This window comes from Neoarius graeffei, chromosome 8 (genome assembly GCF_027579695.1).
Source record: "Neoarius graeffei isolate fNeoGra1 chromosome 8, fNeoGra1.pri, whole genome shotgun sequence".
Taxonomy (NCBI): Eukaryota; Metazoa; Chordata; class Actinopteri; order Siluriformes; family Ariidae; genus Neoarius; species Neoarius graeffei.
The window spans coordinates 49,846,194-49,871,578 of record NC_083576.1 but is presented as its reverse complement, the minus strand read 5'-3'; the positions used below and the strand labels follow the sequence as shown (position 1 = coordinate 49,871,578).

The 25,385-nt window shown below is 43.8% G+C and overlaps 1 protein-coding gene across 7 annotated transcripts in view; it reads right to left on the bottom strand.

The window, feature by feature from the left end:
- atp11c (ATPase phospholipid transporting 11C) overlaps positions 1-25,385 on the bottom strand; it is a 273,394-nt gene that overhangs the window by 140,873 nt on the left and 107,136 nt on the right. For all 7 annotated transcript variants that reach the window (XM_060927777.1, XM_060927778.1, XM_060927772.1 and 4 more), the window contains exon 3: positions 25,058-25,147. In XM_060927777.1, coding sequence (XP_060783760.1) covers positions 25,058-25,147 — 90 coding nt within the window. The remainder of the gene's footprint in view (positions 1-25,057; positions 25,148-25,385) is intronic.

Genomic DNA, 25,385 nt, shown 5'->3' with positions numbered 1-25,385 from the left:
CGCCCAAGACCTTCGCCTTGCCGCTGAGGCAAGGAGACGGAGACGTGAATGCAACGCAGTTAAGAAGCCGTTTATTGATGCCGGCTCCTTCCGAGGGTTTCAACAAAATCCATGCAGAATAAGAGTACTCCATAATGGCAAGATTCACCTCTTCTTGTCACCGGAGGATGCAGAGAAATTTCATCGCGGACTCTGAAGAGACGCATGGGTTTGTTTACATACAGAGAATCAGCTGATGCCTGTTGACAATGCACTGCACTAAATAATGTTGGAGAGATGAGGTGCACGAGGGTACTATAATTTAATTTAACCTAGTTATTTCCAAGGCTTAACTTTAAACTCTATGGACGCTAACAGACGGATAACGTGGTTTGTTTCCATGTCCACAAAATGGTTGTCATCTTGGAGCAGCTTTCAGCTTTGCAAGGAATACGTTTTTCGGAGATCAATTTGAATAGAATGGACAGATATGGACGAGCGGTGTGGACGTGCAAAGACTGCGTATGGAAAGACCAAACAATTTACATCTTATCGACATTCGGCTCCCTGAGACAGCACCGGCCTCGGTTCAGGCCGTTGCTGAGACAACATTTCCCCCTGTAGGTCACTGCTGGGAGACACTCTTGCATTCCTTCTCTAACTTTCCGCGGTCGCCATTTTTACCCCCAGTGAGACAAGCGGGTGCGTGACCAGCGCCTTCATGGCTGCAGGAGCGGACGGCTGCTTGCTTGCGCTGGATTACCTCCCCCCAAGTCCCGTGTTTAAAGTGTACTTGCGTTGTTGCGTGCTTATGTGCAAAGGTTTTTTAAATGTTCCCACACTGTACTCCTGACAGGAGCATAGTGGGGGGGGGTGTGTGTGTGTGTTCTTTTTTTCCTTCTCTCTCCTCATGTTGTGTTTCCTTTTTATCTTAATCCCTGTCTTCCTGTCCTGTCTACCCTATGTCAATTGTATGTTGTATATGTACGGACAGGTTGATGGCTAATTTCGCTGGTACATGTGACTAGTGATAATAAAGGGCATCATCATGTCGGGTCAATCAGCTGATGCCTTTTGATAGGCCATTACCGTAAATGTTGGAGAAAAGGACTAGAGAAGTTTGGACTGTATTTTCTGTCCAACGTTACCTTAAATATTGTATAAAGGGCCTAGAAGTTTTAAATGTACTGTTACTTGCTTGAGGCGCATCGTTCAATAAATACAATTTTTAAACTACATAAAGAAAGAACCATTTTTGGTTTCTGTTATTATCATTGTTACTCTGCTCTTTTTGTTTGACATGTTAGCTGCGATAACCATTCAGTTAGGGGTATTGTTTTGTGGTTTTTCTGGCTGCATGGTTAGTGGACGTCATTCATGGTCTGCCTGGGATAGGTTTACCAATGAAGCTGCTCCTCAGTTATGTGGATCAGCATCAAGTCCTACAGATGTTACAGGTTTTGGAGGGAGATTGGGGGGGGGGGGGGGGATTAGAAGGGTTCAGGGGTTTACATTGTTGTGGGACGATGTTGTTCACGTCTCCCCAGGTATGTGTACATGTATGTTTTTTTTCCTTTTCTTTTCTTTCTGCAGCAACCTCTTTTTTCCCCCTCTTTTCTTTTGTATAGATACTTATGCATCATAAGTAACTCCTCTAACATAAAAATAACGAGCTGGAATGTCAGGGGGCTTCGAAAAAGAAAATTAAAACAAGTTATGAGTAGGATTAGACATCTCGAATCTAAAATCATATTTTTGCAGGAAACTCACCTGACAATTGCAGACTTAAAGCGCGTACAGAGCAGATGGCCTGGCCAAGTACTACAGTATATGCGTGTTATAATAATTATGCAAGGGGAGTGCTTATCCTTATTCACCGGACAATGCCACTGCAGATTGTTTAAAACTATACGAGACCCTGGTGGAAGATACGTTATTGTCCAATGCAATATCCTATCAATGACATGGAACCTAGTGAGTATTTCTGCTCCCAATGACGATAACCCCAGTTTCTTTAGGAATATCTTTCTTGACTTGTCTACCATGAATGGATTTTTTTTTTTTATTTTATTTTAGGAGGGGACTTCAATTGTGCTTTAAATCCAATAGATCGTTCAACGGGCCATGACGCAGGTCAAACTCAAACTAGAGAATTACTGAAACAATTTATAGAAGACCTTAATCTAGTGGATGTTTGGAGAGAACGGAATCCTGATATTCAAGTACATATAAAATCACATTCCTGTATTGATTTCCATTATTTCCAGAGAACTCTTACCCAAGGTTAGCGAATGTTGATATAATGGTATCGTAATAAGTGACCATGCTGCTGTAATCACTCAAAATCCAAATTGACAAAGTTGTCCATAGCCCACCTAATTGGAAATTCCAGGCAAGATGGCTGGCTGCAAGACCAAGCTTTTGTTCACACTATCGGTTCTAAAATTAACAGCTTCTTTGCACTAAATACTGATGAAACTAGTGCTTATATCAGATGGGAAGCATTTAAAGCATTCATCAGGGGAGAGATTATTAGTTACACCAGCTGTAAAACGGAAATGGAAAATCTAAATCAAAATATTGGAAAATGACCTATATACAAAAGAAATTGATTATATTAAGAGCTCAATATAATAAAATGTCCACTGATGAAAGTGCCACAAGTTTAATGTGGTTGAAACAAGGCTACCATGATCAAGGAGAGAAGGCTGGAAAACTTTTAGCCTGGAGAATAGAATAAAAAAAAAAAAACCCTGACCGAACAATAAATAGTATTAGGACACCGCAAGGGAATCTAATAATAGACCCACTAGAGGTAAATATATATGTTTCCAAGATTTTTATGAATCCCTATATAGATCAGAATGCAACCAAGACTCTGATGCGCAGGAAACATTTATTGATCAGCTTCAGTCATTATCTGACGACATAAAAAATGAATTGGATAAGAATAAAACAGTCGAGGAGTTGCCAGACGCTATCCAAAATATGAATAGTGGTAAGGCACCTGGGCCTGATGGGTTGCCTATAGAATTTTATAGAACATTTAAAACTCTCCATCCAGACGTGGTGATAACATCTGAGGTTTCAAAACACCATCATTTTGGAACTAACAGTTCCCTGGGAAGAGCGTCTTGAGGAGGCAAATGAGAGGAAAAGAGCCAAGTACCAGGAGCTGGTGGAGGAGTGCAGGGAGAGAGGTTGGAGAACCTTCTACGAGCCCATAAAAGTCGGCTGTAGGGGTTTTGCAGGGCGCTCCCTCTGCAAAGTCCTGAGCCGCTTGGGCACAGCAGGAGCAGCTAAGAAGAGGGCCATTGCATCCGCAAGCAAAGCCGCAGAGAAAGCCACACGGTGGCTTTGGAATAAAAGGGGTGATCCATGGACTGCTACTGGGACGCAAGTCAGGGCTTGATCAACCCCGGCTGGATCGCCTGGGTGAGGGTATATGATGTTGCGAGACCCGAAACACCCGAGGACCCCAGGATACATCACTGAGGATGTGTCCCAGTGCATCCATGAGATGTTTCTAGCATAGAAAACTAAATTAGTAGAGCCGCTTCTAAATATGTTTAAAGAATGCTTCCAGGAAGGAACTCTTCCACCCACCATGAGACTAGCTATGATAACCCTCATCCAAAAACCAGGCAAACCATCCACAGAGTGCTCATCGTTTAGGCCAAATCAGTCTGATGTGTAGTGACACTAAAATACTTTGTAAAATGTGAGCAAGATGATGAGATCCACACCTTCCTAAACTTATACATAATCAGAATGGGTTTGTATGAAATCGTCAAGGTTTCCATCACATCAGAAGAGCCCTTAATATATTACATGAAAAAGCTGGTGATAAAGATACAGCGGTACTGTCATTAGACGCCCAACAGGCATTTGACAGAATAGAACAGCACTGTCTTTTTAAATTGCTACCACGATTCGGATTTGGAGAGGGATTCCTTTGATGGATTCGTGTTCTCTATAGTGTTGTCTCAAAACCATTCAATTTACAGCGTTCAACCCAAAAAGGCTGTCCACCATCACCGATGCTATTCACTTTAGCTATTGAACTCCTCGCTTTGGCTGTCAGAGCCCATGATGGCCTTGCGGGCATCCGGATAGGTGAACAAGAACATAGGATATATCTTTGTATGCCGATGACGTTATCCTTTTTCTGACCAGGCTTAAGGATAGTATTCCAAATCTAAAATCGCATTAATTCAAAAATTTGGAGGAGTTCTCTGGATACAAAATAAATTTCTCTCAGTCATCACTATTATTTCTAAATAAAAATGCACATCAGACACCAACTATAAAGACACCGTTTACAAATGCAAAAAATGGTTTTACTTATTTAGGCGTTAAAATTACACCTGAAATCAAAACTATTGTATCTTCAAATTAGGACTCGCTAACAGAAAACATAACATTAAAACGCTTGACAGTAATGCCAACTTCAATGATCGGTCGTATTAATATAATAAAAATGGATATACTGCCAAAATTGCTGTACCTTTTTCAATAAAAATCAATCCCACTCCCACAGTGTTTTTTTGATAAAATAATTAACATTCTTGCTAAATTCATTTGGAACAATAAAAAAAAGCTAGGCTGCGACTGAAGTTGCTTTACTTGCCGTATGAGAGAGGTGGCCTTCGTCTTCCAAATCTGCGGTGGTCTTACTGGTCTGCTCAATTACACTCTGCTTCGTTTTACTGTAGCTCAGATATTCTTCCAGCTTGGGTAAATACTGAGCAAACAACTACCCCAGAACTACCCCTCAAGCTGTACTGATATTCAGCAGATCTTAAAACATTGAAAAAAAAAAAAAAAAAAAAAAAAAGACACAGAACCCTTTTCTTCAATACGTCATTGACATTTGGTATCGTGTACACCAGCATGTTGTTGACATCCCTGCTTTATCCCGTTTTTCTCCTATATGGGGGAAACAATGATTTTACACCAGGTAGAAATGATGGTGGTTTCAAGCTTCGGGCAACCAAAGGTGTGCAACGGGTAGGGAACCTATACAGAAATGGCAAACTACTTACTTATGAGCAATGTAAGGAGCAGGACAGACAAAAAAAACAAAACATTTTTTTCAAATATTTACAACTGATATTTTATATCATCAAAAAATAATGTTTGAGCCACCTTTGACAAATCTTGAAAACCTAATCATTACAAATCTGGCTAAAAGGGGTTGAGTATCTTTGTTTTATGGGACTCTGGGATCTCATGAAAAGCAATCATCCAAAGACGGATTAGAAGCATGGAAAGTCGATAGGATATACTTGAAGACCCCTGATCTTGTAAACCCCTCGTACACATGAATAGTCAGTGCCCCCAAAATGCACTGTTGCTTTGGCGTTGTGTAAGCACCAAGTCAAAATGCGTAGACTTTTTTTTTTTTGGTGCCTGAGATCCTGGGGAAGTGGAATCTTAAGAGATGTTTTATGGCGTATTCACACCTACGTTGTTTGGTCCGGACCAAACGAACCAAGTTTCCCTTGGTCCGGACCTTTTGGGTTGGTCTGAATACAAACCACCGAACTCTGGTCCGGACCAAACAAGCGGACCGAGACTAAGCTGCAAGGTCGGACTCGGTCCGGACCAAAGGAACCCTGGTGCAGACCTTTTGGAGGTGTGAAAGCAGACCAGACCTAATCCGACAGTTTTGCTTTTTTGTACCTCGGGAGCTTCCGTCGTTTGTTGAGCATTATGGGAAACAGAGTCTTGACACTCCACCGCAAAGTGCAAACACTGTTTCGGTTGTCAAGGGAACCTTACGACAGTCGTTCAGTCATTCAGACCAGTGGGAGGCTAGACTACAGAGTACAAAAAATGAGTAGGGGGCAAACGTGGGCCGAGGAAGAAACGCGTACCCTTGTGGATATATGGGCAGATGTCCACATATCTGAGCTTTTGGAGAGAACACACAAAAATGCCGACGTGTTTGCTGTATTCAGTGAGAAAATGAAGGTGTTCACGTGCTCCCCAGAACAATGTCGGCTAAAAGTGAAGAAACTCCGTCAGACCTACATTAAACTCAGGGACATTCTTTCAAAAAGTGGCGGTACTAGCGACGCAAAAAAGAAATTCATCTATTGCGTGAAGAGCCAGAACTGTCACAACATGATGTGCGCTCATCAGCGCTATCCTCCGTAGCCGCCTTGCCCTTTGTCGTTGATAAATTACTTGTACAACAGCATAGTAATCGCACAATTGTGAAAACAGTAAAAACTGGAAAAAACATATAGCTTTGATGACATTAAAAAGAATAACAGCACGGAAAGCCTCCATGACTACTTTTGAACTTAACGCTTTGTGCGCGTGTCGTCTCTGACCAATAGCTGAACGACCTCAGGGCGCGTGGCTTTGTTGACAGATTTTGGTCCGCTTACTAAAATGTACAGTGTGAAAGCGAACCGCACCAAAATGAAAAAATTAAAAAAAAACATTTGGTTCGGACCAAAGCAAGTGAACTATCGAACTATCCTGGTCTGAATACACCCTTAATGTTTGAATGTTGAAATGGGGGGAAAAAAAAAAAACTTGTTGCAATGCTACACGTGTCGTCAACTTGATTCAAAATAGTCTCTGGTCTCATATCTAGAGTATTTTACTAATTACAGGTCACAAAAGGAGAATCTTTTAAGCTAGCAATGCTTAGTTGTAGAATTTAATATTCCTAATATTAGTATATTTATCTTAAATTCAGTTTTTACTGCTAAGACTTTGTCATCAATACAAGTGAAATACCCTTAAAATGAAATAAATAAAAATGACTTGAATGGCTAAATGTAAGAAGTACGATCTTGTTAGAAGAACTATTCTGATCATTTTGAGTTAATCAGATCTCGCATAATAAGTTCCCCAATCTTATTTTGGAATTATTTCATCTAAAAACAGGTTAGATTTTTCATCTTACTTTAAGAAATCTTACCAAGTCAAATTTGACTAGTTCCACTGGCAGATTTTTTTTCACCTGATTCAAGCAAATATGCTTTGTTTTAATCTTTTACTTCTTATTTTTGAAAGGCCATTTTTTGCAGTGAACGTGTAGTACATTTTGTTTACAATAATGAACTTCCGCTCGTAGCAATTTTTGGTGTATTTAGTTTTCTACAGTCAAAAGGCAGCACGGTGATGCAGTGGTGAGCACTGTTGCCTCACAGCAAGAAGATTCCAGGCTCAAATCTCTCAGGTGGGGTTTCCATATCAGCGGATCATCAGATTAACATTTTTAAAATGATTCGCGTGCACACAGCAACGCCAATACACGGATACGCTAATCACATGACTAATTAGACGGCACGCAAGTTGAAATGTGTCAGTGCGTCTCAACGCTTCCTCCTCAGCGGCTGTGCTCCAAATCACTCCGCCCTGAACAGCGAGTGCCCTCTGGAGGGTGCGCACTCCGGCCCTGCGCAGCTCACAGAGCGCGCGAGTGAAGCGCACGAGCAGTGATTCGGGACTGAGCCGCTGTGTGTGTGATCCCAGTGCATATCGGGCATGCGCAAGTCACTCACCACTTGCAAGTGGAAGGATGGCAAGCCTAAAGGCAATCATAACTACACAATGGGCAGTATTTGCATCTTACCATGAACAACATTAAGAACGACAAAGCAAAGCGTTATATTCATACTTTTATACTTTTTAATGAAAAACAAAAAGGTGATACAAGGTGGAAACAATAGCAGGAAGTGAAGTCCGCGCCGTTTTTCAGCAGTCGCGTCACATGACCAACGTGGCATGAACAACGCCAGCAAATCAGGAAGGTGGATGTCACAGTGACGTTGTCCAATGACGACGTCAGCTAGAGCTCAGCACTGCGTTTCCTCGTATCTCAATGTTTACACAGCACCGGATCAGGTACGAACTGGGTTGAATACGTGGGCCCTGGCGGATTCAAGTTGTTCCACCTGTGGAGTCGTTTCCCGGCGTTTTAATGTGAACGGACAGTGCATCCGCAACGAAAACGAGAGGGATACGGTCTAATGTAAACACCACCTCAGCCGACGGGGGCCTTTGTGTATGGAGTTCGCATGTTCTTCCTGTGTCTGCGTGGGTTCCCCCCCACCCACAGTCCAAAGATATGCAGATTAGGTCAAATACCCAGGCACTGGGGTTGCACAAGCCAGTGCATACTTGGTGCTGGTCCCAAGATTGGATAGACCGGAGGAGGGTTGCATCAGGCAGAGCATCCGGTGTAAAACCTATGCCAAATAACTTGTGTGGGAGGGGAAAAAAAAAAAAACAACCCACACAGATCCACTGTGGTGTCCTTTAAAAGGGAGCAGAAGTAGTAGTTGTTTTATACAGTCAAAAATGCAGTTTTACATTTTTCATGACCTTTTCATTTCCTATTTTCTTTATTAAAATATTCTGAGAATCAATTTGAATTAAATCATGAAGCCAGGATAGTGAGCCAAACCAAACCATGACCAGAGACGTTATACCTCAAATCCATAATGCAAAACTGCACATTGTAGATTTGAGCAAAATGCATTACGCCGCAGGCGGCACTCTCTCGTGCACACGTACCGCAGTGGCGATTGAATATGACTGGAAATCAGGCAAAATAATGTCAAGGTCTGTACAATAATTTCCATAAATCTGATCTACTTCAGTATTTTACTGAGAATACTCAATTTGATTTCACTGGTTCCCTCTTAGCCTCCTTCCACATTTACAGCAAAATAGTACCCTGTCCACACTAGGGATTTTGTACTGATACGAAACTACTTTCGTACCGCAACACCTGTCCACACTAGCAACTATACCGGTACTGTAGTGGTATAACTGTATCGGTACGAAACCCACAAATGTATGGGTTCCGTACCGGTACAGTATCGGTACTGTAGCGCTTCGCTGTAGCGTGGACAGATGAAGCGGCTCTGTATCGATACAAATATAATGCGCAAGCGCAATGAACCATTCCTACTTCTTCCGGGTTATTCATACAATACAATACGCACGTGCTTTCCAGCTGTAAATAAAACGTCAAAATGGCTCAAAACGACCGTGGAGCTACATGGAGCAAAGAAAGGGGGGAGAAAGGGAGGGGGGAGGGAGGGGAAGAGGGAGGAAGAAGGGAAAAGGGAGAGAAAGGGAGGGGAAGAGAAGGGAAGAGGGAGAAAGTGAGGGGGGAGAAAGGGAGATTCATTTTCTTTGTTTCTTTCTCAACTGCCTCGCGCGTTTTATACGATTCGACTGAATAAATGACCACCAGAAATACAGACTGTACATTGACAACAAAAAGTGCACACACGTCGTTTCATCCGCCATATTCTCGGAAGGAAGTTACTCGGTAACCACGGAAACATTTCGCGCACGCGCATTTCAACTACCGTGAAAGAAAACCGCAAACATTTCTCGCTAGTGTGGACAGATGCACTAAACTGTACCGGTATACTTTGTATCGATACAGTTATACCACTTTCGTACCGGTAGAAGTGTGAACACAGCATGGGTCCCAACAGATCTTCCACCTTTCTCCATTTGACGTGCATTTACCAAACAATGCTCGTTTCTATAGTGCACCATTTTCCATTCGTCAAACGTGAGCGAAGTATTTCAGGAACTGGCAGAAAACCTTGAATGGGCTGCGAGCTCGTGATTTCATACAACTGTTGGTTTGACCTTGACGACATCCTACCAAGGTCTCAGAATAATGGTTTGCACCCTTTATACAAGCTTTTGTCCCAGTGTAGAGGGCTCCGATGAGATTTTTGATGCGATTTTTAGTGGGCTTCTTTGCAAAGATTATGCTTACTTGGGAACATGGCATCTAAAAGAACCAATGGATGGTCACAGTCAAATGGCTCACGGACACTTGGGCAGCCTCTGCGGTTTTTTGATGTTCTTTTCACATACCATTCTCCCGGAATACAATTAAGTCATCGTTCATAGCCGGAGCTTGATTTAAAGGACCAACGATGCTTCTCTTATCTGGTGGCGAACATGGTATTTAAGATGAACATTGTTCTCAGCAGTTTCCATCAGCTTTACGCCATTAAAACTTGTGGGCTGTGTGTCGTCGTAACACCCCAAACATCTCCAGTTCTCATGTCGACAATCAGTTCCAATACTTGTGCTGAAATCTCCACATGCAATTCTTTGATATGAAGGATATAATTTCTTGATTTTGCTGAAAGCTTTTGACAGATTGTTATGAAAGGATTCTTTACTGTAGCATGCATATTCTTCAGTGGGTGAATAGCATGAAAATCAATTTCACCACTTGTACATGGGCTCTTACCGCCAGTACTCTACCTCCCATACAGTGGTGGACATCAATTAGACTACGTTCAGACTGCACCCTGAAACGACCCATATCCGATTTTTTTGCCCATATGCGACCTGTATCCAATTTGTTATTGACAATCTGAACGACACAGATCCGATTTTTTCACATGCGACCCAGGCCGCTTGGATATGTGGTCCTAATTCCGATGCATATCCGTTATTTTCACATGCGACTGCAGTCTGACCGGACAGGTCGCATTCATGCGACCTACACGTCATCAACAAGAGACAAACGTCACTATTCTGCGTTGGCTAATCCCGCCTCTTTGGTGGAAAACAACAACATTTGTACAGTTTTCAGAATTTAAATAGACTTTAATAGAATTGATCAAGCTAATGGTGGATTTGGTAGGGACCTGGATGTTGATCTGTTAGCCTGATTAAATAAAACAGTTTCTATAACTGATTTATAACTTAAACCATCCTGTATTACAAGATAAGATTGTTCTGGAAATTTCCAGTAATTTGACACCTTCGGTCTCTTTACTCTGCTGTTAATCAGATTATTGTGTGAGTTCCGCCGCTGCCACAAAAACCACATCGCCAGGTCTCGCCTCATCTCCACAGCAAACTGCACTGGTGTTTATGCACCTTGAGTCAGCGCTGAGAGAAGTTGCAGAATTCAGCTGGCTATAAACAATCTAAATAAATATTTATAAAAATGTAGAAAAAGTTTATTAATATGACGAAATAAATATGTGCAAATTATTAAGCCTGAATTAAGAGTTTGGTAATACAGCGGCCGTATCCCAAATGACTGCCTACTGAAGCTCGAGTGCACTATATAGAGTTTAAAAATCCATTACTTCCTAGTAACATGTAGTGCACTTATATAGAAATTAGAGAGACATTTAGGAGTCAACCCTCGTTACCAGGCTACACGTTTTCATTTCAGTTCAGAAACAAAAACACACACGAGACCTCACACTTTAACACTAACCAGATAATTAAACAAACAAACAAAAGAAATCATTAAACTTGAGTGCGCTTTTTTTGTTTACGTATTACGTAGATGTGCTTATTACGTGTCAATTTGCGCATGCGGGACACTTTTGGGTCGTTTTCTGTTCATATTGGAGATCGCATACAAGTCTCATAATTGGTAATGTGAACGGCCTAACAAAAAAAATCGGATTTCACAACAAATCGGATATGGGTCGTTTCAGGTTGCAGTCTGAACGTAGTGTTAGTTTCACCTGTGGTGGGAATACTACAGCCACTCCTGCCTTTGCTTTCTTCATACGACTGTAAACTACCTTCCATCCTTTAAGACGGCGGCGGTCCATCGCTAGCGATGATGACTGCTTCGTTAGGAAGCGCAGAAACGCAGATGGGCCGCGAGGCTCGCACCAGACTTATTCTCCTTTCCTAATGAAGTACCTTGCGCACTAAGGTAAGACAAACCAAATTGTGCCCCGATCGCGTTGTCTCTCTGGACCGCCAGACCTGATGCCAAGTGGTACACAAAAGTGCGACAGACCTGACGGGTACTGAAGTTGCCCCGCAGTGACAACTGACTTGCCGAGTGATGCCATCCATTGGCCATTTGGTGGTGCACCACTGACCCTGTTGGGTTCATCTGCCACACTACTGAAAAGCACCCTGCTGCCAGCATAGGGCTGCGTACCTAAACGTAACATCAGGTACCGGTACAGAGGTTTAGGTCCGGACCTGTACCTGAACAATTTGACAAATTCTTCTGAACTTCTTCAATAATGACAAACATTAATAAACTGTTAACAACTTGTCAGTATCTTTACTCAAAGAAAACCAAACACAACTAGGTTTCCTACCTCACTTCTCAGTCACCCTATAGTTAACTTGGGACAAAAAGTCATAAGTTGTCTCACAGCGAGAAGTGACTACACTAGAGTACTACAGACTCCGCGCAGTCCACGGCCTTTAACTTACGCGGCAAAATTACGCAAGGCAACAAAGACTGCCAATGCCAGCAAAGGAAAAATGGCTGACCTGCTTTTGAGTCTTTTTGACCAATCAGAACGCTGGATCAGCCAAGCTCTCGCAATGTCTCGTGAGACTGTGGCGAGAAGATCTCAAACCAAAGATGGCTCTGATTTCAAGTTTCAGTGCGGCATTTTACGTCTTTTCCAGTGCTAAATTTTCGTCGTCTTTGTGGTAGGATTTACGCATCTTCAGGTCACAAAATAAGCAGATACTTGGTGTAAATTTATATCGGTACAGTACCGGTACTTCATGATCCGCTATTTTGGACCTGTACCGAATCGATTTTCACGGTACAGTACCGGTATGCAGCCCTATGCCAGCACCTTATTGATGATGTATGATTTAACCCATAGCTGGAAGCCAGGCAGGTGCTACCACTCCGGGTCAGGGCGGACCTGGGAGCAATGGTGATTAAAGGGTAACTCCACTTTCCCCAATACTCAAGTCCTCCCGGACCCGAGACTCACCCCCGGTTGCAACTTAAAGTCATACCCAGGACTAAGAATGACAGTATAATGCATTATGGATAGAACAGGATAACTTCGGAGAGATCAGAATGAGATAGAACAGAGAGGAGAGTGCATGTGCACAGAACAGAAGAGAGCATGACAAAATTAATACAGAATAGGACAGACATTAGGATGATATAATAGAGCAGGGGTGGGCAATTATTTTTTCCATGGGGCCACATGAGAAACAGAAAATTTTGTGGCGGGCCGGACCAAAAGGCTGAACTAAATTCTGCATAATATTAATTGTATTTCTTTATATAAAGCAATAAATAACATTGTTCTTACAAACTGCTAAGACTGGTAAGAGTATGGAAAAAACGAGGTTGCCTTACAAAAAATGTCATTTATTCAATCAAATTTCCCAAAACAATGGTTAACAAAATGTGAACGCTTGTACCATTTTTTTTCAGTCACATTCACCCCAAAACACAATAAAGACATCACAATATTGTCTTTCTACTCCAAATATCAAGCAAGATACGTCATATTATAATAATGATGCCCACATTTGTAGTCTAATCACCTCATTTGGTGTTTTTCAGATCTGCTCTCCGCAAGCTAAACCCACGGCTTTATCTCTGACTTCAGTAAATAAATACTTAGCAATCCATGTTTTGTTGAAAGCCCTGCATTCGGCATCTACCTTTCTTCTTTTTGCGGACATTTTGGGGGCTAAAGTCTTCTTGTGACCTGCTCGCAACAACATCGATTCGGTGTAGGTATCAGATCTACAGATCGACTCGGGCTCCGGCGCCTGCTGGTGACGTCACACTATGTGATTGGCTGGACCGTTTGAAGGATGACGTACAAGTTTGTGGTTGGTCTGGACAAATTACGGAAGTAGTTATCGCGGGATTAGGTTTCGTGGGATTTCATGTCATGTTCATGTCGCACGCATTGCGTTTTTGTTCAAAATAAAAGCAGTGCACATTCAGAAAAGAAACAAAAGAAGAAACTGGTTGTACGAATCGCTATTCAGTCCATGCATGAGGCAAAATTAGAAAATACGTTTATTTTGTAATTTCTAATTAACCTTATGCGGGCCGGTCAGAATGAACCAAAGGGCCGGATGCGGCCCGCGGGCAGTAAAATGCCCAGGTCTGTAATAGAGTATCTTATGAGCGAACAGAAGGGAATATGATCGAATAGAAAGCATTTTGAAGATGTAGAAAAGAATGACAGAGTAGACAGTCATGACAATACAACAGAACAGATTAAAAGAAAGAAGGGAATATGACCGAATGTACCAGGCCATCAGACTCCATTTTGCCCTGGCGTGTAATGCAGGTTGCCTGGATTCAGCACATCTGATGGATCGATGTTTTGATGTACACAATATGCTCTGCCAGTTTACTTTCAGATGTGCTGGTAATTCTTTGGCTTCGTCTTAAAAACACCCTCTCTCTCTCTCTCTCTCTCTCCATATATACGCTGAAATCCATTTTGTAATTAAAGCGATCCAAAAATAACCTTTTAATAAAGCTTGATCATTAAAAGATGAAAGAGGTTACTTTACATCTTATCGCCATAAATCCGTTAGCTCCCCCAGCCACAAGGCCAGGTTCCCCGTGGTGCGCCACAAGGAAGTGGAGTTTGGCTTGAGTGCGAGAGGCGATTAGTCTTACCGGGGATCATCAATGCCTAATGAATTTATACCGTAAGGATAAGTTGTGCTTTAACACCTACTTGCACCATTTGCTGACTATGCCAATGTGAAATATTATCAGATGCAAAATTAAATGAATAATCAATCATTAAAATGCAAAATATTTATTTCAAATGGATGAACAAACAGAATATACCGGTCAGATCCACAGTTATTGTTATTTGTGCTGCCTACCACAGTACACTGGAGTGGAAATTAAATAATGAATAGCAGAGGCGGCATGGTGGTGTAGTGGTTAGCGCTGCTGCCTCACAACAAGAAGGTTCTGGGTTCAAGCCCAGCGACCAATGGGGGCCTTTTTGTGTGAAGTTTGCATGTTCTCCCCGTGTGTGTGGGTTCCCTCCGGTTTCCTCCCACCACAGTCCAAAGACATGCAGGTTAGGTTAACTGGTGACTCTAATGCCACTTTTCCACTACCAACGCGGCTGAGTCGGGCTGAGCCGTGCCGTGCTGAGTCGGGCTGAGCGGGGCTGTTGGAGTTGCATTTCGACTACAACCGCGCTGAACCGTGCTGGCTGGAAGTGGGTGGACACATTGGGTGGAGTTAGCGAAAGTGGGTGGACGTCACGTGATGTCGTTAGGCGGCACAAACAGTGACATCAGTGATCTTTTAAGCGGTAGTCTCACGACCCGGATAATAAACAATAAACATGGAGGACATGGAGTCGTTAGTGTTGCTGGTCTTGGTGCTGTGGCTTGTTGTCACCGACAACGCCAATAGATACTGGCAAGAGCGTATAGATGAGGCGAGGCGCATAAGGCTTCAGAAATTCTCGTAATTCGTAATTCTTCTCCTTCCGGGTTTACGGTGTTTACAGATCCCAGCGTGCTCGCGGGGCGTGTGTGGGCATGTGAGGACACTCCTCCTCACCAATCAGTGCACAGGGGAGTGTCTGCTCACGCCCCTAGCCCCACTCGGCTCGGTTTGGCTCGCTTCAGCCCTACTCCAAAACCGTGCGAGTTTTGGGGGCTGAGCAGGGCTGAAGCGAGCTGAGTCGTGCTGTTCTTAGATAGTCGAAACGCGAGCCATGTCGGGCTGAAGTGAGCTGAAAAAGGGTAGTGGAAAAGGGCCATATGTGTCAGCCCTGTGATGACCTGGCGACTTGTCCAGGGTGTACCCCGCCTTTCGCCCGTAGTCAGCTGGGATAGGCTCCAGCTTGCCTGTGACCCTGCACAGGATAAAGCGGCTACAGATAATGGATGGACGGATAATGAATAGCAGACTTGCAGCTTTAATCTGAGGGCGCTTACATCTAAAAAACAGTTGAATGCTCGGAATTACAGCAATTTTTAAATATGTGGTCCGCTGGGTTTCTTGCCTGGTGAAGTTTTGCCAGGCCTTTACTGCACCTATATTCAGCTCCTGCTTGTTCTTGGGGCGTTCTGCCTTCAGAAAGTGAAATGCATGCTCGATTAGATTCAGTTCAGGTGACTGGCTTGAACACTGTACAACACTGCACTTCTTTGCCTTAAAAATAAATCAATCAATCTTGGGTTGCTTTGTGAGTATGCTTCGGGTAATTGATTATCTGTGAAGTGCCAGTCAGTGAGTTCTGAAGTCTTTGGCTGAATGTGAGCAGATAATTTCACGCTGGACATTACAGTATTCATCCTGCTGCTTTTGTCAGCAGTTACGCCAATACGTGCAATGGAAGAGGCTTGCAGTACTCGAGTCCGACTCATGCCCGCATTTTAAGGACTTGTGACTTGACTTGAGCACTGATTACTCGGACTCGTGCATTAACTGCATTCGGACTCGTAAATTGGAGACGAGGACTTGGATTTTTTCTTTATTTTTTGTAACGTGCCATGATAATTTGGCACAAGGTATTTATATCTACATTAACTTTTGTACTAGTTTTGTGCAAGAGTGTCACACCTGCGCGCCTTGGCGCGTGCATCAGATAGACTCTCGGGTGCGCTCCGGACAGGAAGCGCGCCAAGCAGACTCGCACTCGCACTGTAAATGACTCGCACCTGCATAGGTGCAATCAGCGCGCCTATATAAAAACTGTGAAAACACACTTCCTTTGCAAAGTATTGAGTTGCGTTGCTGACATTACTGAGCCTTATTTCCTTGTTTGGTTTTCTGATCCCTGATTTCCTGTTTCTCGTCTTTGATTCTGCATTGTTTACCTGTCTTCACTTGTATTAATAAACACACCTTCTGCACTTACATCCGTCTCCAAACCATCTCTGACGGAATACTTCGCGCTCCCTGACAAAGAGAAGCACATTCACCTGTTCATACGTCATGTTCAGGAACAAACTCATGTTAATGGCGCTGAAACAGCCACCGTCAAATGGCGCGGTTGGAGTCTTGTTCTCGGACTCGACTCGGCTTGAAATTTTCTTTAATGATTTGGACTTGAACACTGGGGATGAGACTGGACTCGGAGTCGAGGTTTAGTGACTCAACACCACTGCAAGGGAACCAGTTCCACTGGCAGCCACACACTCCCACAACATAAGATGAGGTGGTAGTCTTCAGATCATGAGCAGATCTTTTCCTTCTCCATTCTCTTCTCTTCCCATCATTTTGGTACAAGCTGACATCTCTCTCTCATCTATCCATAGGATAACGTTCCAGAACTATACAGGATTTTTCGATGCATTTTGGCAAACTCTATGTTCGTCTTGGTTTCGAGGCTTACCAGTGGATGACATTTTGCGATAAACTCTCTGTATTTACCCTGGTGAAGCCTTCTCTTGATTGTTGACTGACACTACCTCCTGGAGGGTGTTCTTGATCTGGCAAACTGCTGGAACAATGTTTTTCTTCACCAGCACAAAGCATTCTTCGGACAATCTACAACAGTGGGTTTCCGTGGTGTTCTGGGACGAATGCTATTCCTCAGGGGCGCCGCCAGAAATTTTGGGCCCCATGAAAGATTAGAATTTTGGGCCCCCCAACTTTGCCCACCCTCGTCACAATTGCACTATTGTCATTATTTGTAACCTCTATCCCTCTTTTATGTGTGCTGCGCTTTCTCCAGCTCCTCAATTTGAAACCAATGGTTTAGAACGTGTGAACATTCCACACACGTAACCATGTCAAACACTTGACTGGTGTCCGTTATTAGCAACACTTTAATCTAGCAAACTGTATATGGCGCTCGCTCATTAAAAACTTCAATCCTAAAGCATTTATGGGTTGTACTGCTGCTTACCTCCTTCTCCAAAGGGGGGTTCAGTGGTTTGGTAGGGCGGAGGTCCCCCTGAGGCTGAATCTGTGCATATTTAGGGCACCCCATTAGTTATGAAACTGGTTATTAGCACCAGCATAACGTAATATTTCATCTTGTTTATCACAAGTCAGTTCAGTTATTAAAATGGAAAAAATGTCACTGTACAACTGTAAAAGTGTTCTCTTGATAGGCTAATCCAACCACGTTCATACTGTTCATTTACCATTCGCTAATATTTTGAACACACATGTGAGCGATAGCTACCTTTCTTTGGGAAAAACTGAGTGACCAGTTGCCTGCCTCTCCGGTCCCTCTCAGCTGCCTTTCTTTACGTTTTTGACAGCCACTCTTCATATTTAGCGATCATAGACTGTACGCACTCCACTGCTGGCTGGCTGGCTGCTGCACCGCGACACAGCAGCAAGTAGCGTTGCACTGATCAGCACACAGATTTAACGCATCGCGCTTCTACCAGAACTGGACCGTACCATTTTGCAAAAGGGGGAGGGTTAAATGACAATATGTTGAACTCAAGAAATAGACAACCTTGTTCAATTAGCTCATTTTACCAGATGGAATATTGCATTGTTATTTCAAAAGTCTTATTAAAATCATATCAGCCCCTTAAAGGGCCCCATGGCAGTGCTGGGCCCCTAGAATTGTTCTAACCTTTCCCCCCTGGCGGCGCCCATGCTGTTCTTGAGCTCACCATTGGATCCTCTCTTTTTACAGTTAATTTGGCTACAACCGATGTCGACTGCTCAGCCAAATGACGGCTCGCTTCACTGGACAGCTTTTTGGACTTCATGTTGAGCGTTAACGGCAACAGATTCCAAATACAAATGGCACACTTGAAAGCAACTCGATCTCAACCCTTTCATCTGCTTATCTAAGTGAAATAAAGAGGGAACAGCACACACCGGGGCTAAACCGTTCGCCCGATTTGGATGTTAATACCATGAGACTAAAGCTGAAAAAAAGTCTGCACTTTGAGCTCATGTTCATAAGTTACTTCCCCCCCCATGCTGGATAGCTGCAGATACACACAAGCAGCATAATGCCCTGTTACATAAACACTGCACCAAATCCAGTCCATTAAACCTGATGTCTAACTCTGGAACTAAACACTCGTTCTAACTGAGGAAACCATGGGAAGACCTGCAGTAATCTCGAACAGGTGCGAGCAGTGTTGAGTAAACACTCGGTATCCTCTACAACAGCCGACAGGATGAACACTGTCCTTTCTTCTCTACCATCACGGGCACATTTATACAGGATACTCCAGCAAGATATGTTCAAGCGTTCTCAGTACGGACCAAGATCTTCCAGCCTCCCTCCTCCTCCTCCTCCTCCTCTCTGCTTTTCTTCGTCCATCCTATTCCCATCAGGACCGAGCAAAAGGCATGCAGCTCTATTTATAGCCACGCTCTGCTTTTTTTAAATCTGCCAGTGACTATTTGTGGCTCTAGAGAACTAGAGAGGGCTTCCTGGCTGCTGACGTCAGCAGGACTGTGCTGCAGAGGCGCAGATACAGAGAGACAGAAGAATAAAGAAGGTAAAGACAGAGAGCCAGAGAGTTCTGCGGAAAAACTGGAGAGGACAGAGATTTTAGGGGGGGGGGGGGGGGGGGGAGGAGGTAGAGCAGGATTAGGAAAAGGATTCGGAGAGAAAAGATTAGGCGCGGGAGGGAAAGACAGACATGCGGTTTGGTCTGATGTCGCATTCTTGGGACGCTTCAGCGGAATGGTGCGGCACCATTTCCGTGCCTGTGATGTGGGGGCGTGGTCTCTGAGTGACAGGAGCTCTGCGCGTGTGAGAGAGAGATTCCCTCAGAGCGTTCTAATCATGGGCTGCGTGGGCAAGCTCGGCAGAGAGGACTTCCTCCAGAGGGAATCTGGATTAGTGGAGACACGCCAGCCACATGCCAGCACTTGGTAAACACAGGCGACCTACGGAGCACATACTCGTGCACGCCTAAACACACACACACACTCTTTCCACAAAAACACGCAAAGGAACAATAAGCCAAAATAAAAGGCACCCATGTGCGACAGCAAATATTTGCACTCTCTCACACAAGTGGTGTGAAGGTCATCTCACACACAGTACAGGGTATTAATGATCAGAGTAGGGCTGGGCGATATAATCGGTAGATTATAGTGATTGCGATACGACCGATCGTATTGTCAGCCAACTGAACCTCGTGAGGATTGCGATTTATCCCCAATATCAACTTTCCTTCAGAAACGAGCAGGTAGCTGCAGTGTTTTTACCTCCATGAGCACTCTGTATAACGTCTCATGGTACAGTTTGAGGTTCCATCACCCAGCCCAAGATGTGAGCATGCGATACTATATGATACAACCATCACACACGTCCTCGTGCTGTGCATTCTGAAGGGAAGAACCCTGCACCGGGTGCATGGAATGGGAACACTCCCATAGCGGATATTTATCAGGTCATTCCAAACCGAAGAAGTGATGGAGTGCATCAAGTTCATAGGGCACTTCAAGACTGCCATTTCTGGTGGACACTTTACTCCTGAGAGACTTTGGTTTTATGCTAAAAAAAAAAAAAACCAAACGTGGGCTAAAATAAACATAGGTCAAGTAAAAGCAACTGACACAGTTAACCATGTTTATACACAGAGTTTAACTAAAATTGGCATGCCGATTCCAAAATTGCAGTCAGTTTTTTTCTAGCACGTCAAGTTTTTTCTCCACAGCTTACCCTCCAGATAAGCAAAATTCCACTGTAGTAGGGCTACGTTCACACTGCAGGCTGAAGTGACTCAAATCCGATCTTTTCGCCCACATGTGACCTGTATCCGATCTTTTATTGACAATATGAACGACACAGATCCGATTTTTTCAAATCCGACCCTGGCCGTTTGGATATGTGGTCCTAATTCCGATTCCTATCCGCTCTTTTCATATGTGACTTCAGTCTGAACCGCCAGGTCGCATTCATCCGACTTACACGTCATCAACAAGCCACAAACGTCACTATTCTGTGCTGAAGTAGGCGGCGAGTCTCTCAAAAAACGTTACAACAACATGGCACATAATCACAGGCGCAGATAGAGGGGGGGACTCGTCCCACCCAGATTTAAATTCACCTCGTTCGGTCCCCCCCACTTATAGGGAGGAAAAAAACGTCTATGCTGTCTTTCTTTGCATAAGGCAAACCTCACGGAAAAATCAAAAGACTAATTACCATTCGGTTTATTGAGGTGCACGGCAGTGTATACATATAGTTGCAACAACTCACATAAAACAAAACAAAGACTGATATTCGGTTGGTTGAGCTGCGCAGACTGCACAGGTTGCGAGCTCGAGCTTGGTTGCTATGGTTACTAACAAGTTTGACAGGCATATCGGGGTTGGGGTTGGTTTGCTGGCAGCTTTGTCCCCCCCAGTTTTTTGTCCCTCACAGTTCAAAAAACGTATCTGCGCCCCTGCGCATGACATCAATGCGAGGGACGCTTCGGGCTGTGAAGGTTCTGAATCTTCTCAATGGAAGGACGCAGAGGTTAGGGAGCCGATTTCCATTTGGGGGGATGCAGCTATTCAAGCTAGATTGGATGGGTCATACCGCAACCGGGCGGTTTTACTTCTGTAAACACTGGCCATGCTCACTGCGTGTGACGTCATCGTATCCTGCAATGCGCATGCGGAACACTTTTAGGTCGCTTTTCGTTCATACTGAGGATCACATACAAGTCGCATATATTTGTTAATGTGAACGACCTCACAAAAAAATCGGATTTCACAAAAAAATCGGAATTGAGCATTAAGCCTTGCAGTGTGAACGTAGCGTAAGACTATTTGAAGGTTATGGAAGAACGTTATCAGGGTAGATGGGATGTACATATGATGGCTGACTATTGTTGGAGCATCAAACACGATAGTCCTCAAGTTGAACACTCCAGAAAGAGCTATAAACGTAAATTTTTACCTTAACTACTTGCACAGGTGGCACGGTGGTGTAGTGGTTAGCACTGTCGCCTCACAGCAAGAAGGTTCCGGGTTCGAACCCAGCGGCCGGCGAGGGCCTTTCTGTGTGGAGTTTGCATGTTCTCCCCGTGTCTGCGTGGGTTTCCTCCAGGTGCTCCGGTTTCCCCCACAATCCAAAGACATGCAGGTTAGGTTAACATGGGTCGGCCTTGGGCTGAGGTGCCCTTGAGCAAGGTACCTGACCCCTGACTGCTCCCTGGGCACTCTGGTGTGGCTGCCCACTGCTCTGAGTGTGTGCGCGCGCGCGCGCGTTCACTGCTTCAGATGGGTTAAATGCAGAGGATGAATTTCACTGTGCTTGAAGTGTGCATGTGACAAATAAAAGGTTTCTTCTTGTGTTTGACTGACAGCTACGCTCAGCGATTCCCCCGGAGGCTGTTGCGGCCATTTCCTACTCGGATTCTGGCGGACTGTTTGACGAGTGACCGATCCATTGACGGTAAACATGGATCGAGTGGACTTGTGTGCTACTGCAACACATACAGCACATTTGTCCCGTACTTACACTTTGAATTAATTCAATATCATAGTCGCCACTGAAGTCCACTCGATCCTTGTTCACCGCCAATGGATCGGATCGGTCACTCGTCAAACAGTCCGCCAGAATCCGAGTAGGGAATGGCTGAGCGTAGCTGTCAGTCAAACACAAGTTAGCCAATGGGAATGCGTTCCTGGACAGCCCACCCACACGTGAAGTTTGTGCCAAAACTGCAAGCAAAAAGTCAGGGAGCGCAAACGAGAAAGCTGGAATCGCAACCAAAATAAATTACGTCAAACAAAACTGAGAAAGACGCGGAACAAAAATAAAAGGTTTCTGAAGAGTAACAGACTGATATTTTGCACGATTACACGAATAATTTGTTTGTCAGTCTAAAAAAAATGGACTTTTTACTTTTTTTTTTAAATTTTGATTTATCGTTTTTGTTTGATATTTCAAAAGTATTGTATGAACATTTTGGCACAAAATTGATTCCATAGGACACTGCAACTGAAACTGAGGACATCACGTTGGGAACTCCCCTTCAGTGTCACTTTACGTCAAAACCTTCATCAGGCTCTTGCTAATATTTATTTATTCATTTTTTAAATACAGTTGTTTTTTTTTTTAAATGGTCACCTGTGTATTTATACGAAAACAATTATCTGCCTCAGGTTCAGTGAATATCGGTGAATAATAACCTCGACTTCACCTCGGTTATTATTCATCTCGACTTCTGCAAATAATTGTCAAATGTAGCACAGATCATCTGCATATTACTAGCTTAAAGTGCACATCTTGGGTATATTTCGACGAGAGATCAATGTAATTTTACTATTTTATATTAAACTTTGGTCAAATATCTGTCACATTTTGTGCAATTTTTTTACCTTGCACAATACCAGAAAAATTCAGTTGAAATCAAGCCATTTGAGGCAAATTGGTCCACCTCTGAAAAAACTTGGCATTCAGATTTCCCAGGAAACATTGATTTTCGTGACGTCGCGTGTGGGACGCCTCCCTCTGAATCCTACGTCAGCGCTGGTTTGTTTATGAGAAAACGACCTGGTGGTTTTCTGCAAATTTCTTCAACGTTATCATGTAATTATTAAAATGGCTAACAGATGTATCGTAGGAGGGTGTAGCAACACCAATCTTGATGGGATTAGTACTCATCGTTTTCCAAAAGACCGGACAGTGAGAGAGAAACGGGAGCGCTTCGTGCAAGGCACCTGGAAAAAGCAGAGGACCAAAGCAGAGCCGCGAAAAAGACCAAGAAAATCAGCGATTCACAAGTCGACTGTTGCCAGGGTAAGAAATAAGAGACTATACTCTAAATTAGGTGTTCCTGTGCTTGTGTGGTACATGGATAATGTTATTTATTAGCACACACGAAAGCGCTGGGCGATAATACACTTACTTCACATGTATCAAGGGACATGCGTGTCAGGGCTTGAGATCTTAGGACCTGTCAAACACATTAAATGTATATACAACCCTGCTTAGCTGATTCCATGCGTGTAGCTTATGAAATCTTTCTCCTACAGCAGCCAGTACTCTTCTAAATGAAGAAATATATAAATACATAATAGTAATTAGGAAAAAATATGATTTATGTAACAGATAGATGAGCATTGATGTATGAATCCATGGGTTTAGAAGCTCAGGTGACAATTCCATATTTCAATGCAAAATCGCTAGCTGCTAAACGTGGTCTACACAGGCTGTGCACTGAACCCGTGCAAGCGCTCTCAGGTGGGGTTTACATTAGACCGTATCAGCGGATCATCAGATTAACGTTTTTAAAACGATTCGCGTGCACACAGCAACGCCAATACACGGATACGCTAATCACATGACTAATTAGACGGCACGCAAGTTGAAATGTGTCAGTGCGGCTCAGCGCTTCCTCCTCAGCGGCTGCACTCCAAATCACTCCGCCCTGAACAGCGAGTGCCCTCTGGAGGGTGCGCACTCCGGCCCTGCGCAGCTCACAGAGCGCGCGAGTGAAGCGCACGAGCAGTGATTCGGGACTGAGCCGCTGTGCGCAAGTCACTCACCACTTGCAAGTGGAAGGATGGCAAGCCTAAAGACAATCATAACTACACAATGGGCAGTATTTGCATCTTACCATGAACAACATTAAGAACGACAAAGCAAAGCGTTATATTCATACTTTTATACTTTTTAATGAAAAACAAAAAGGTGATACAAGGCGGAAACAATAGCAGGAAGTGAAGTCCGCGCCGTTTTTCAGCAGTCGCGTCACATGACCAACATGGCATGAACAACGCCAGCAAATCAGGAAGGTGGATGTCACAGTGATGTTGTCCAATGACGACGTCAGCTAGAGCTCAGCACTGCGTTTCCTCGTATCTCAATGTTTACACAGCACCGGATCAGATACGAACTGGGTTGAATACGTGGGCCCTGGCGGATTCAAGTTGTTCCGCCTGTGGAGTCGTTTCCCGGCGTTTTAATGTGAACGGACAGTGCATCCGCAACGAAAACGAGACGGATACGGTCTAATGTAAACACCACCTCAGCCTGCTGACGGATCCGCACGTGACGTCACGAATCTGGCTCCGGACTCCCTTGGGATTTTTCCAGACGCGTTTTATTTTATTTTTTCCTGCTGTAGACAGATGGCCTTGTGGAAAATTATCCTTCTGGAGGAGTGTGTAAAGGAACATTCTTTCATATAAAAAAAAAAAAAAACACGAAACTGGTCCGGGATATGCACTTCTAAAGTATCCACAGACACGTACTTTTAAGGGCATGAACATCTGCGGTAGCACATTACTACCACCCCGAAATCTCTCAACACCATCAGCTCAACAAGGAGAATAAAGACAGCAGGCTCCAGGCAGGAAGCCACTGTATAAGCACATCTCTCACAGTGCTCACACACACACACACACACCCAGTAAGCAAGCATAAACACTTACCTGCACCAAAAATATAATAAGGAAGTAAAAATTGGCGATTCTTCTGAACTGCTCAAACAGGTTCTTTGGCAGGAAGTTCCATATTGTGTACTGCAGAAACAAAACCAAAAATCACACAAATCACCATGATGGAGAAGCAAATAATACACAGCTGTGGAGCATCCAGAGCTAAACAGAAAATTTGCAAATCTGCGGCTGCGGAGGAGGAGGAGGAGTGCGGCATTGTGGGTGGGAGTCTACTGGCTTGACAAAAAGCTAAAAGAAGGATCCAAATGCCTTCGGTAGTGGAACAGAAACGAACGTAGGATGCTTCAGAAAGTTGAGGACG